Source organism: Lolium perenne, chromosome 7 (genome assembly GCF_019359855.2).
Source record: "Lolium perenne isolate Kyuss_39 chromosome 7, Kyuss_2.0, whole genome shotgun sequence".
NCBI lineage: Eukaryota > Viridiplantae > Streptophyta > Magnoliopsida > Poales > Poaceae > Lolium > Lolium perenne.
In genome coordinates this window covers 144,214,084-144,226,420 of record NC_067250.2, presented here as the reverse complement: position 1 = coordinate 144,226,420, position 12,337 = coordinate 144,214,084, and the positions used below count along the sequence as shown (strand labels likewise).

Below are 12,337 nucleotides of genomic sequence, written 5' to 3'. Positions count from 1 at the left end.
TCTTCTGGGATCAATGGCAACGTGTTTGGCAAGGTGGTGAGGCTGATCGTGGAGAGAAGAAGAGGGGAAAGTGTCGAGGTGGAACGTGGCCGGCATGGCCATGTCCACGCCATGTCTGGCCCTCTCCTGGTGTTTCCTTGGCATGGCTAGGTGTAGGAGTGTCCAGGGGTCAAGGCTAGAGCAAGTGATGGTCAAATGGTGGCCTGGTTTGATCACATTTGAAAAATGGGGAATGTTGCATTTGTCTCAATGTCTCATCTTCTCTTGATCATAACTCTTGATCCAAAATGAATTTGATACGATGGTCTTTACAAAAGTTGTTCATCTTGTTGTGTACTTGGATGACATGCAAAGATTTGAATTTGTTTAGTTTAGAAATCTTGAAATATAGAGGCTCAAAGTGGTGACCAGAATGTAAAAGTCAAAAATGACCATTATCTCATGTGATCATATTTTGATTTGTGAATTTGGTTTGAATGGTATTTCCTTGATTCTCAAAGTTGTATTAACTCTTTAATGTCATATTGCAAATCATAGTGGAGATCAGATAGGTTTAAGATCAAATTTGCAAAAATGACATATGCCATATGTTAGGGTTTTTAGGGTTTTATTTATATTTGATTTCTTTCTCTTTTTGCTTTATTTGTTTGATGATCTTCACTTGATCATTTTAGGGTTTTAGAATTCATCACATAAACAATAAAACAATCATCATGGCATAGCACTCAAAATGCACAAGTCCTATGCAGGGTACTATATGCAAATTTAAAAGTTTTTGTTGGTTCTCAAATTTGGATCTCTGGAATTCCTCTTCTTCCTTTTATTGAAATTTGGGATGTTACACCCTCTGGCTGCAGCGGAAACGTTGGGGGAGATGGAGGACCGTCGACTTCGACTCTAGCGTCGACGTGTCATGTAGTTTTGATACTACATCCTGATGTACACTCTTGGATGCTTCAAATTGCATGCCTACTTTGAACGAAAACTGGTGGCCACTTCGGAGATGATTTTCGGTGTTGTCAACCTCCATGTGGAGACCCTATGCATGAGTTTGCCATGGTGCTCCTCCATTAGGAGCCATGCAGCGTAGTCCCTAGTACCGGTGATGATGGCCATGGCTGGAGCTCGATCTTCCTCGGATGTGGTAGAGGACCTAATTGTGTTTCTGGAATCCTTTTCAAGGTCTTCTTTGTAAAATCTAGGGACTTAGTTGTTATTTACGTATTTCCTTGAGTCCCTTTTGTACTTTGTACCTGCCACTTCGATATTTAATGGTATCTAGGCCCTTCGGCGCCTCTCCATGTGCAATTTTTTTTTGTGTTGAGCGAGAGCCTTCTCACATCATAAACTAGTGTTGACTCATCTTTTTCCATGGAAAATTTTCGCAACAATATGAATCTGAGAGGTATCCGCTGACGCAAAATTAAGAACAAAAACCCGTAATCAAGCCATGTGCACTGAAATAATGCCATGTATTTTGATAGCTTTGTGTAGAGCGTGTTGTAAACTTTTGATAGATGCGTAATCATGTTCATTGTTTCATGAACTAGAAGTTCCAAAGCTACACCGGTATGATTGAGGTTTCGATGCCACATGGTCTTTATGCAGAAACAGGTAACATCATGAGCATTTCAGAGCGTCAGAATCCAAATGATCTCGCTGAAAGAGTGACAGAGGTGTCCGCGCTGCCATGGTTACTGTTGGGCCTCAGGCTCTTTCTTCTCTAGGTACCTGCAAAATCCAAACTCAGACACCTATACATGGATCTAATGAATTAATATCACTTACGGAAACAAACGACCAAATTTATTTGAAAACCAAGTTTAATTGTAACATAAAAAATCAGCGCAAAAATCTTACCCTTGGGCCTTAACATAGCGAGATAACTGATAGAGCTGAACGCTTTCGTTGGAGGCATGGGTCGCCAAGAGAAAATAATTCCGAGGATTTACCACCCATGAGAACCTCATAAACAGGCCGGAATACACGCACATGACTGCACAACACAATGGTCATCAAAATGAAAATTTGAGATGTATGATCATCAAATAGCTAGACTAGTTGCATAACCTACCTGCTGTCATGCTGCCGGATATCAGTTCAGGTGGCTTGTTCATGTCAGCCATACCCTGGAAATAAAACAAAAATTGGTGGGATTATTGAACTACAGTGTGTCTACAACAACTCAAGAAGCCAAGAGCCCAAGAGTAAGACAAGAAGGGCTAGCCGGCCAGAACCTAAGAAAAATATACTCCTAATTTACACTGTTGACTCTTCTCCTAACTTTCTGGAAAGAGAGTTTGCTTGCTTCACGTCCAATAATGTTATGGATAAAGATGAATAATTGAGTACTGAACAAAGTTCGTGTTGATAAGATGGCTACCTCCGGCCAACTGGGAGCAAGAAAAATACCACTGGGACACTCCTCGTCGTTGCGTTGCGATCGGCCAGCATGTTAATTTGGGGAAGATATACGAGTAGGCAGGGAGAGAGAATCGATCATGGAGCGCGTACCGCGAGGATGAAGCCCCAGTTGGAGACGGGTCCCCAGAAGTGGGTGGTCTTGGGGCCGACGGGGCTGTTGAGGAACGCCTTGAACGCCGTCGCCATGGCCGGCCGGAACCCTTCTCCCCGCACCGCAGCGCTCAAACTACCTGCTCGATCACCTCAGCCACACCATATAGCGGATTCGAATCAGCACACGGAACCAAATACGCTTGGAAACATAGAGAGAGGGGGCAGAGACCTCCGGTAGGCTGTTTTGACGTCCACGGGTGGATATGGACTTGTGGAGAGACGAAGGAAGGAGAACGAAGCCGGGAGCTTGGAGGGAGGGGCCATTCTATATACGGAGATAGTTTGGTGGAGTGGGTGCGTCAAGTTCAAGGGTGCACACTATGCGATCAAACCATGAAAAGTTACCAATCTCTGAGAAAAAAAAAGCAGCTTCTATTATATTAAGTAGTATATCTGAAATAATATTATGGAGTTTAAGAGTGGGAAATACTTTTGTACTTACGCATGAGTGTGGATGTTCCCGCACCGTCCGTTGTGCTTTGATATTCGGATAAAAAAGAAGTGCGAAAGGAATCTTTTCATCTATCATGGTGAACACGAATCTCGAGAAATAAATGGATGGTGACGAAAACATCCACAACCATGCGTGTAAGTACAAAATCCACTCTCAGAGTGGGATTGTTGATAGTATTTTCTACAAGCTTTATTTGACTTTAGGAAAAATTATACACTAGGAACCGTTTTAGTACTATTCAATACCGAGTACTGACCCAAGAGTTTGAGGGAAAGAACCATTCAAGTTCAAGGTTTCGTCGTGACTCAAATAACCAGGATTACTGCCTCCGCCGCCACAACAGATGAGGTTTTAAATCTCATACACCACCACAAATGAGCAAGGGGTCCAACGGTTGGACCAATGTAGTATGGCAATGTGCATCAATTGATAAAGAGATGGAGGGTTATCCTCTTATAGAAAATAATGGAGAATTGTAATCACCTCGTTCTCCCTCGCTTATTAGCTGTGTATAGGTTGCACCCCTACAGCTGCTAGCTACTATGTCCCGAATCCCGTTGGCTCCTCTGTCTCAAAGTATCATGATGTTACCATGTCTCCTTCACCAATCCCCCTGCCATGGCTACTTCCTCCTATGGCTACCCACGCCATCTCTCTCTCTCTCTCTCTCTCCCTCTCCCTCTCCCTCTCTCTCTCCCTCCCTCCCTCCCTCCCTCTCTCTCTCTCTCTCTCTCTCTCTCTCTATCTCTCTCTCTCTCTCTCTCTCTCTCTCTCTCTCTCTCTCTCCCACGACCGAACGACAAACATGGGAGTTTCTAAAAAGAACTAGCTTATTCATGCATACGAGCTTGGGGAAGAAGACATGTTGAGGGGAATGGGTTTGGGTGAGGCTCATAAGGGGTCCAACGAGCCGGATTTAGCATCGGCGAGCCCATGGGGGCGAGGTTGGTGCCTACACTATTGATGGTGGAGGTTAATATTTTTTTTTAGGGTTTTTTGATGTTGTAAATGGTGTTTTGATTTGTTGCAAGCTTGTGTGTCATGTTTTGCATACATAATGATAACATGTTGCAATGATTTTCAGCTTCTATTTGAGATATTATCTTCATGTTGTAAAGGTTATTTCGTGGTGTTGCATTTGTTGATTTGTCATGGTGTATGTGTTCCTGTCGATTTTTCTCAAAGATATTACGACTTTGAATGTGAACTGTTGCTTATGTATTGATTTAATTGCTAATGGACGTGATCTAAATGTTGTCATTTTACAAACCAAGGCAAAAAAATGTTGCACATAATATTGCATCAATCCACAAAAATGTTGCATGGGAATGTTTAATGTTGCATTGATCAGGCGGGCCAAATTTTATGTCTTGTTAGATCTAAAGGCGGATAGTCGGTTGAAATTCTCAAACTAACTCCTAACTTCCTAGGACATACCTTTTCAGAGAGAAACGGTAAAACATGCGTTTACATACAAAAGCCCACCCACATATAGTAGAGATTGGAGTTCGATATTAAGATGGGTAAAACATGCGTTTACGTAGACAATCGCACCCACATATAGTAGAGATTGGAGTTAGATATTAAGATAGGTAAAACATGTGTTGCGTACACAAGCGCATCGACATACAGTAGAGATTGGAGTTAGATATTAAGATACGGTTTATGAAGTGGCCACTAGCCCAAATTCGTAGGTAAAAATTTCAAAATGTCCAGAATCTTTTTTTCAAAATTCCCAGTAAATCAGGAATGTTCTGTTGTGTATTCTGTGAAAGTTTCAATTCATTTAGATGATTAGTTTGTGATTACATAGTTTCTTTTATGGATTGAAACATAAAAAAGCTATCTAATCACAAACCACATAATCAAATGGATTGAAACTTTCTCAGAATATACAATAAAATATTTACAATTCATTAGATCTTTTTCATTTTTTTCTGAACACATAGGAATTTTTAGCTACAAATTTAAGTCAACCTGGTACGTTATTTTGATCTTAAATAAAAGGCTAAGATTGGTGAATTTGCCTCGGTGACTTCACTTCTCAAAGTCTGAGTCCGAAGTGAAACACGCTCTTGCCCTTATCACGGGAAGAGAGCGCCACCCACCTTCTCTATACGAGTATCTTTTATTTCCCTCTTTTCGGTTGCTAATAGAGTCTGCTTAGTTCACGTAATCGCAAATGGGTTGCTATCACGGTTCCTGCATCTCTGGGGAGAAGGAATGGTCGGGGAAGGAAGCTCCAATGGTTCGTGAACTACTTGGGTAACGCTTGGGCCAGGTAATTAACTACAGGCAGATCGATATGTACTCCAAGAGTAGCTTAGCACGATTTTGTCCTTAACAATTGTCTGCGTGTTTGACATCGTCGCAGATTGGTCGTAATCTTTTAACTGAAGTGAGACCCGATGAAGAACGTGTCGAACAATGACTTGAGGTAACTAAAACTAAACATTAAACAAGCATAGTAGAGTAAAACAGACGTAGGAGTAGCAGCCGGTCGGTGATGCTTGATTAAAATGGGTCTTAACCTTAGACGCCACTTGTGGCGGCCGGCCGGCATTGTGACTTTTCTTTCAAACGAATCATTGTGACTTTGTGAGATCCGACTACAAGACTATATAAGTGTGTCGACGACGGATGGATAGGATACATGGCCACGTATGGCCGTCGTGGCGAGGACAAGGACGTCGGCGGCGGCTAGGGTTTGTTACTCTTATCATAGTTTAAGGACTAATCGAGCAAAGATAAACGTGTTGGATCCTTTAGAGCTTGTTTGGTACTAGAATATTTATGGGATTAGTGAAAATAATACTCTAAGAGCATCTTCAGTCGCGTCCCCCAAACCGTCCCCCAAAGCGCGCCGGATTGAGCGTCTGGGGGACATGTTTCATTCGTGCCGCGTTTGGGGGACGTCACTTCCCAGTCGCGTCTCCCAAACGCCGCCCCCAAACATTAAAAATAATTTAAATAGATAGAATAAAACTCTTTACTAATATTCAAATCGGTTCAACATAAACAAATTACATATAAAACTTCAAAAAAACATAATTAAATTACATATAAATTATTTTAAACTACTTCTTCGATGATGGCCCCGCCTCGTCGTCATCATCGCGGTGGCGCTTCCTACTCGTCACCTCTTCCGAAGAGGCGGTGTCGGCCGACACGTCGGAGTCCTCCTCGTCGTCGCCGATGCTCGCCGGCTGCGCCTTGGCCTTCGCGTCCGCCTCCGCCTTCGCACGGGCCACCGCCGCCTCCTCTGACCCTTCTTCCTCCGCGTCCTCCTCCACGCCCAGCCATTCCTCCGCGCTATCAAGTGGCGGCAGGGAATCGTCGCCGCTGCTGGGCGTCCGAGCTTTGTCCCACCAATGGCGCCATCCAACAGGCTTTCCCTCGCTGGAGGTGTCGGACAGGAGCTCGGAGATGTAGCTCATCGTCGCTGGAGGTGTCGGATGCGGCCGGTGAAGATCCAAAAGCGCCGACGTACGGGTCTTATTGAGCGCGGATGAACGGCGGCGCAGAAGTCGAAGAGAGCGGCGGTTGCTCTTCCGAGGAGTCCCCGCTCCATTCCGGCGGTTGCCGCGTCGTCCATGCGGTTGCCAATGCGACGGTTCCGCTTCCCGGCAACTGCATCGTCGCTACGTAGGCGGCGGCTGAGCGTCCGAGCCGCTGACGCGTCGGGCCCGCGCCTCCTCGCCTCTCATTTCGTTGTGTCCGGCGTGCCCGGTGCGTCCCCTGTGTAGCGGGGGCGGGCTCGAGACACCGGACACCGTATCGAGCCGCGTCGGACAAAAGTCGGCTTTGGGGGACGCGGCTGGAACGTTTTTTTTGTCTGACGCGCCCCAAATTGCTTTGGGGGACGGGTTGGGGGACGCGACTGGAGATGCTCTAAAGTATTGGGTGAACCGCTAGCGTCACTCAATCCCCACAAAACCCCATCCCGAATCCACTAGGTATGGATAGAGTATTAGGGATTGAGAAAAATACACTAAGATTTAGAAAAAAATTAAAATAAATGGGTATCAAACTCGCTCAATACTCTAGCACCAAACATGTATTTAGAATAGGCGGAGATTTAGAGTTTGTTGCAGATTATCCCACTATCCGCACTAAAAATCTAGCGCCAAACAAGGCTTTAAGAATTGAGTTTATCTATGCGCTAGATTGTATTGTATCCTGACGGACATGGTCGAGCTGAGAGTGGCCAATGAGATTACAAACATTAATGAACTCGAATTGTTAGGCTGGGGTGCTTAAGCTTGCGACGGATCTTATCCAATTGTTTGTCCTGGAGCTCCTTCTTGAACGTTCGTCACCAACGCTGAAAAGGTTCGTCGCGAAAGACTTCAGAGGCCCCTTCGTCACACCATCGGTCACCAAAACAGCGCCTTGCTCCCGTCGCTGAGAGTGGTGGTGGATGCCCTGAAGAAATCCATGTCGGTTTCTCGTATGTCGTCTTCACTCCTTGCAGTATTGCAGCAGGTAGCTACCACAACCGTTCGTGTCGCTCCGCCGCCTATTCCAAACTTCTAATCACGACTGAAGCAGCCCTAAGGGCATGTACATTGGTTTAGACGGATGCTGTCTGTAATACTGCTTCATATCATCTATGAAACGATAATCTGAGCGTGTATACTGATAGTCTGTACGTAAGTTATCTATTTTTAGTCATAGCTATATGTGAGTATAAGTTATAGACACCCTTCATACAACAGCAAAAATGGTGTACGTAAGCTATGGCCGTAAGAAGCCTACAGACTGTCTGTAACTTTACAGACAGCCTCCTTCTCTCTCCTCATTCTCTTTCCTCCACATCACCAAAATCACCTATAACTATCTCTTACAGACAGCTGAGTCATCACCATTGTACATGCCCTAATCAATTCTCATTTCCGTTGGATTCCAGAAGCCATGATGAACTCACAATCTAACGTTTCTTATTACTGCACTTTTTTTTTGCGGGAGACAGACGATAATATCAAACATCCGAACTTACAGAAAGATCCAGAAACAAAGCAAAATTACACATCAGTCCTGCTGGACCTCGACGGCGCCGACGAAACAGAGGCCGTCAATGGCGCGCCGCTGCCGCTGCTCCGCACATAGCCTTGGACAGGAGCCAGCCGGGAATTCGTCGAGCGCCGGATCCGGAGATCCTACCACCTGGAACGCCGTCGTCGTCGCGGATGTCTTCAACACCATCGTCGTCTTCAAGATCACCAACCGGATCCACCGTCTGGCCAGATCCGGGCGGGGCTTGACGAGCTCGGCCGATGTACCCATCAGCGAGCTCGAGGAAGTCGACCGCCAGGCGCCGTAGCTCCGAGGAGCGCCGCCGCCGGAGGAGAAGCGAATCGACACCAAACATCGCATCACCGGCACCTCCACCTCCATGGCACCGCCGGGCGAGACCCTACCGAACCCTACACTATGTACAGGCCGGGATCCGTGGATTCCCCAACCTCCCGCCGCCACAGCGGCCATCGGAGGCAGAGGGATCCACGAATCGCCGGCCGGCGAGGTGGGCTGACGGGGAGTTTTACAAATCGCCTCTCTCGCTCACTGTAGACGGGAGAGAGGAGCGGTCCAAGTCGTTTTATTATTACTGCACTTTTAGGATCAAGGATTCCAGAAAAGTAGTGTATTGCGGCTGAGGACGAAGAATCCTTCCGCAGGCGATCAAACAGAACCTCATCAAGCGACATGAACCTTTCTTCAAGCGAACCTACCCTAGTCCATGTCAAGTTATCAGGAAGGGAATCACTTGTGATCGTACATCAAATACAAGAACAATCTGGACCACAGACATGAGCAGAAAAAAAGATAAAATCACATATCGAGAATAAAAATAAAAAGGCGAAATAACTGTTCACCTTGTGCTCATCACCACAAGAATAAAATGGATTGTAATCCAACTCTGTGCATTAACAAAATGGCATGCGTTTTGATAAATGCACATCAAAGCCATAGGATTCGCAAACCAGAAATTTGAAACAGACGTTTTAGAGAGGTTTCCATTTCAAAAGCTCTTTATGCAGTCCAGTACAGGAACTGTATCATCCGGAATGAGCATTGAACGTCTTCAGGAAAAAAAAAACAAATTTTGCTTATTGCGCGAGTGACTGTAGCATTCTAGGCCATCTTTACTGCTGAGCCTCTGGCTCTTTCTTCCCTATATACCTGTGAAATTCAAACCCAGATATCAATCCCTCTTTTTTATTGCATTGTCATAAGTACTATCATCATGCTAGGGAAATCTGGTTCATAAGACAAAAACAGATGCTAACAAAAAAACAAAAACGACGACAACTGTACTTTTGGCCCTTTTTTCAGGGCACTGTACTACTGTGGTAGGAAAATATTCACTGTAGAAGTCTTACCCCTGAGCTTTAGCACAGCGAGATAAATGATAGAGCTGAACAGTTTCGTTGGAGGCATGGCATGCCAGAAGCAAGTAGTTCCGTGGCTGTACCATCCATGCAAACCTCATAAAAAGTCCAGAGTACACACACATAGCTACATATAATGATAGTACTCCAGGATTAGATTTATTCATCAAACAGGAACGGTTACTTGTGAGACAAATCCAGGAGTATTTCACTGACCTGCTGTCATATTGCCAGATATCATTTCAGGAGGCTTGTTCAAATCAACCAAACCCTGGAAGCAAAATTGTAATCAGAGATGGACTCGAAGGATGACTAAAGAAAGCTATTCATTAAATGGTTTATGGATTTTCAGAGGAGGATTTGCTCGCAGTTTGATAACGTTTCAAACAGAGATTAAATAGCGAGTTCCCAGGTAGTTTATGTGAAGGATAAGCAAATGTATAGCTAAATGAACACTGATGCATGCTAAGGCAACAACATCACCTGAAGATGTATCATCAGAATAAATTTACAGGCATGTCATGGTTGCACAGTTGGACATGCTAATTGTACGGTTCCATCTAATTAAAAAAACATGACATTGTGGAAATCGACATGGTCCCAAAAAAGCACCAACTTAGTTTCATGCACCCAACTAAAATATTTGAAAATATAGAGCCAAACTTGTAATGTTTGACTGCTATCCTAATACAAAATGTATGTCTTTGTGAGCTGGCCAGCTGGGCAGAGTATTTACTAGCACAAAATATTACACGATACAACATGGTTATCAATTTTGCTACAAATCATTTTTCACGAATCAATCTCATGATTTTAGCCCCATGAACAATTTACAAACACTTCAAAAGACTCAAAAATAAAGATCTATCATGTCAAAATATCTGCTCGGCATTGCATCAACCTGAAATACAAATATACAGTTGTTCATGGAGGAAAGTCACATGACTAAACAGTACCCTGTTCTGGAAATTACCAGCACAATTAGTTTTTCAAGAAAAAAAATACTACACGCGGTTAACGAACCAAGAGAAATAACCATCTCTTTAAGTCGTTTCCTTTTAGCATACCGAGTCAAACTATGCAATAAATGTTTCTCAATTCCAACCATTTTCTAGATACAACTGTATCAAACCTCAGAAATGGGGCAAGACTCAAATTCTCTCAACAGTGTGAACCATGGTGGCCTAGAAATAAACTAGAACTCGCATGAAGACCACAATGCGTAATTGCAATACTCTCATTAATGCTCTGGACCAATTACCTGGGGATAACTTAAGTACCAGAACCTAAAGTACTTTCACAGACAAATCTACCCATATTTGTTTTATTATAGCAAAAATTATGATGTTCAACTGCTATCTTGATAATACAAAAGGGATGTTTCGAAAACTATGCAGAGTATGTACTAGCTCAAAAGATAAAATGATACAACATGCTTAGGCCTTGTTTGGTACTAGAGTGTTGTGGGGATTAGTGGGGAAAATACTCGAGAGTATTGTGTGAAACCTCTGCTGTCACCCAATCCCCACAAAACCCCACCCAATAGTAGGGGTAGAGTATTGGGGATTGAGAAAAATACACTAAAATTTGGGAAAAGGTGGAGATAAGCGGGGCTTAAACTCGCTCATACTCTAACACCAAACATACATTTGGAATAAGTTGGGATTTGAATTTTGGTGGGGATTAACCCCACTAATCCCGACTAAAACTCTAGTGCCAAACAAGACCTTATGAACTTCGCTACAACCCAATTTTTGCTAACTGAAATTTTTGGCTCCGTGAACAATTGCCAAATATCCCAGCAGACATAAAATCAACATGTACTACATGCAAATATCTAGTCAGCATTAAATCAACCAAAAGTGCACTTAGTTTCGTGGATGAAAGTCACATGACTTAACAGTACGCTGCTCTGGGAAATTGCCTTACCAATGATATCAGCACACAATTGATTTTTGAAGGAAAAATACACACACAAACAATTAACGAACCCAGCAGAAAACCCCTTCTCCTTTTGAAGTTTCCTTTTAGAATCCTGAATCAAACTATCTATTAAATGTTTCTCCATTCTAAATTCTAATAATTTTCTAGATTCATTTGTATCAAAGCTCAGATAGGGGGCAATACTCAAATTCTCTCAACAGTGTTCACCATGGCCGCGTAGAAAAAAAAGTAGAACTGGCATCAAGACGACAGTAGGTAATTGCGGTACTCCCATCGACGCTATGGACCAATAACAGGGGATGAATTGAGGTACAGAAACTATGGAGCGCTTACCGCGAGGACGAAGCCCCAGTTAGCGACAGGTCCCCAGAAGTGGGTGGTCTTGGGGCCGACGGGGCTGTTCACGAACGCCTTGAAAGCCGTCGCCATGTCAGAACCTTCCCCACCGGCGCTCAAATCACCTGCTCATATCACACGATATCGCATCAGTCAGATTCCGAAAGCAGCAGGAGGAAATCAGGGGTGCTAATTTGAACGACGGGGTAGGATTCGATGGGCAGATCCACCCTGGAAATACATAGAGGAGCACAAACCTAGATTGTTCGACGGCGGCGGGTCGGGGAAAGAGGTCGACGAGTTTTTTTGATGGCGGTCGACGAGTTGACGAGCGAGGGCGACGGCGAGGAGCTTGGGGAGGAGGATGACGATGATGATTTTGGTTGGTGGAGTGGTTGGAGAATGAGGACTGTTACTTCTCCATCCGACGGTTGGAATAAAATATCCAATCAGCAAGAGCCCACAAATATCTTTCGAGTATTTTCTCGATTTTTAAATATTTCTTCTCTCTCCAGCTTTTGAAGTTAAATTTTCAATATAGTTAAACTCAAACTTCGAAACTGAAGTATTTTTTTATAATTGTAATTAGCTAGATGTGATACATGAAAAACATAAGATGCAAAGATTGTTTTAT

The 12,337-nt window shown here is 43.9% G+C and overlaps 2 protein-coding genes across 2 annotated transcripts; both read right to left on the bottom strand.

Annotated features, from left to right (window-relative positions):
- Positions 1-1,453: 1,453 nt before the first annotated feature.
- On the bottom strand, positions 1,454-2,900 carry LOC127318630 (mitochondrial pyruvate carrier 1). Its single transcript, XM_051349116.2, has 5 exons — positions 2,747-2,900; positions 2,515-2,654; positions 2,075-2,129; positions 1,861-1,996; positions 1,454-1,731 (listed from the first exon to the last, which is right to left on the bottom strand). The coding sequence occupies exons 2-5, from the start codon at positions 2,608-2,610 to the stop codon at positions 1,695-1,697; spliced, it is 324 nt and encodes a 107-aa protein (XP_051205076.1). The 5' UTR covers positions 2,611-2,654; positions 2,747-2,900; the 3' UTR covers positions 1,454-1,694.
- Positions 2,901-8,900: 6,000 nt separating this feature from the next.
- On the bottom strand, positions 8,901-12,006 carry LOC127318604 (mitochondrial pyruvate carrier 1). Its single transcript, XM_051349089.2, has 5 exons — positions 11,961-12,006; positions 11,701-11,828; positions 9,640-9,694; positions 9,415-9,550; positions 8,901-9,214 (listed from the first exon to the last, which is right to left on the bottom strand). Exons 2-5 carry the CDS (start codon positions 11,794-11,796, stop codon positions 9,178-9,180), a joined length of 324 nt encoding a protein of 107 aa, XP_051205049.1. The 5' UTR covers positions 11,797-11,828; positions 11,961-12,006; the 3' UTR covers positions 8,901-9,177.
- Between the last annotated feature and the right edge of the window lie 331 nt (positions 12,007-12,337).

Excerpts from the sequence above, each read along its gene's own strand:
- LOC127318604 (XM_051349089.2), bottom strand. The coding sequence starts at position 11,796 with ATGGCGACGGCTTTCAAGGCGTTCGTGAACAGCCCCGTCGGCCCCAAG. Across the intron at positions 9,695-11,700 it reads ACTGGGGCTTCGTCCTCGCG|GGTTTGGTTGATTTGAACAA; the intron begins GTAAGCGCTCCA and ends TTTTGCTTCCAG. Across the intron at positions 9,551-9,639 it reads ATCTGGCAATATGACAGCAG|CTATGTGTGTGTACTCTGGA; the intron begins GTCAGTGAAATA and ends CATTATATGTAG.
- LOC127318630 (XM_051349116.2), bottom strand. The coding sequence starts at position 2,610 with ATGGCGACGGCGTTCAAGGCGTTCCTCAACAGCCCCGTCGGCCCCAAG. Across the intron at positions 2,130-2,514 it reads ACTGGGGCTTCATCCTCGCG|GGTATGGCTGACATGAACAA; the intron begins GTACGCGCTCCA and ends TTTTATTTCCAG. Across the intron at positions 1,732-1,860 it reads CGCTATGTTAAGGCCCAAGG|GTACCTAGAGAAGAAAGAGC; the intron begins GTAAGATTTTTG and ends TGGATTTTGCAG.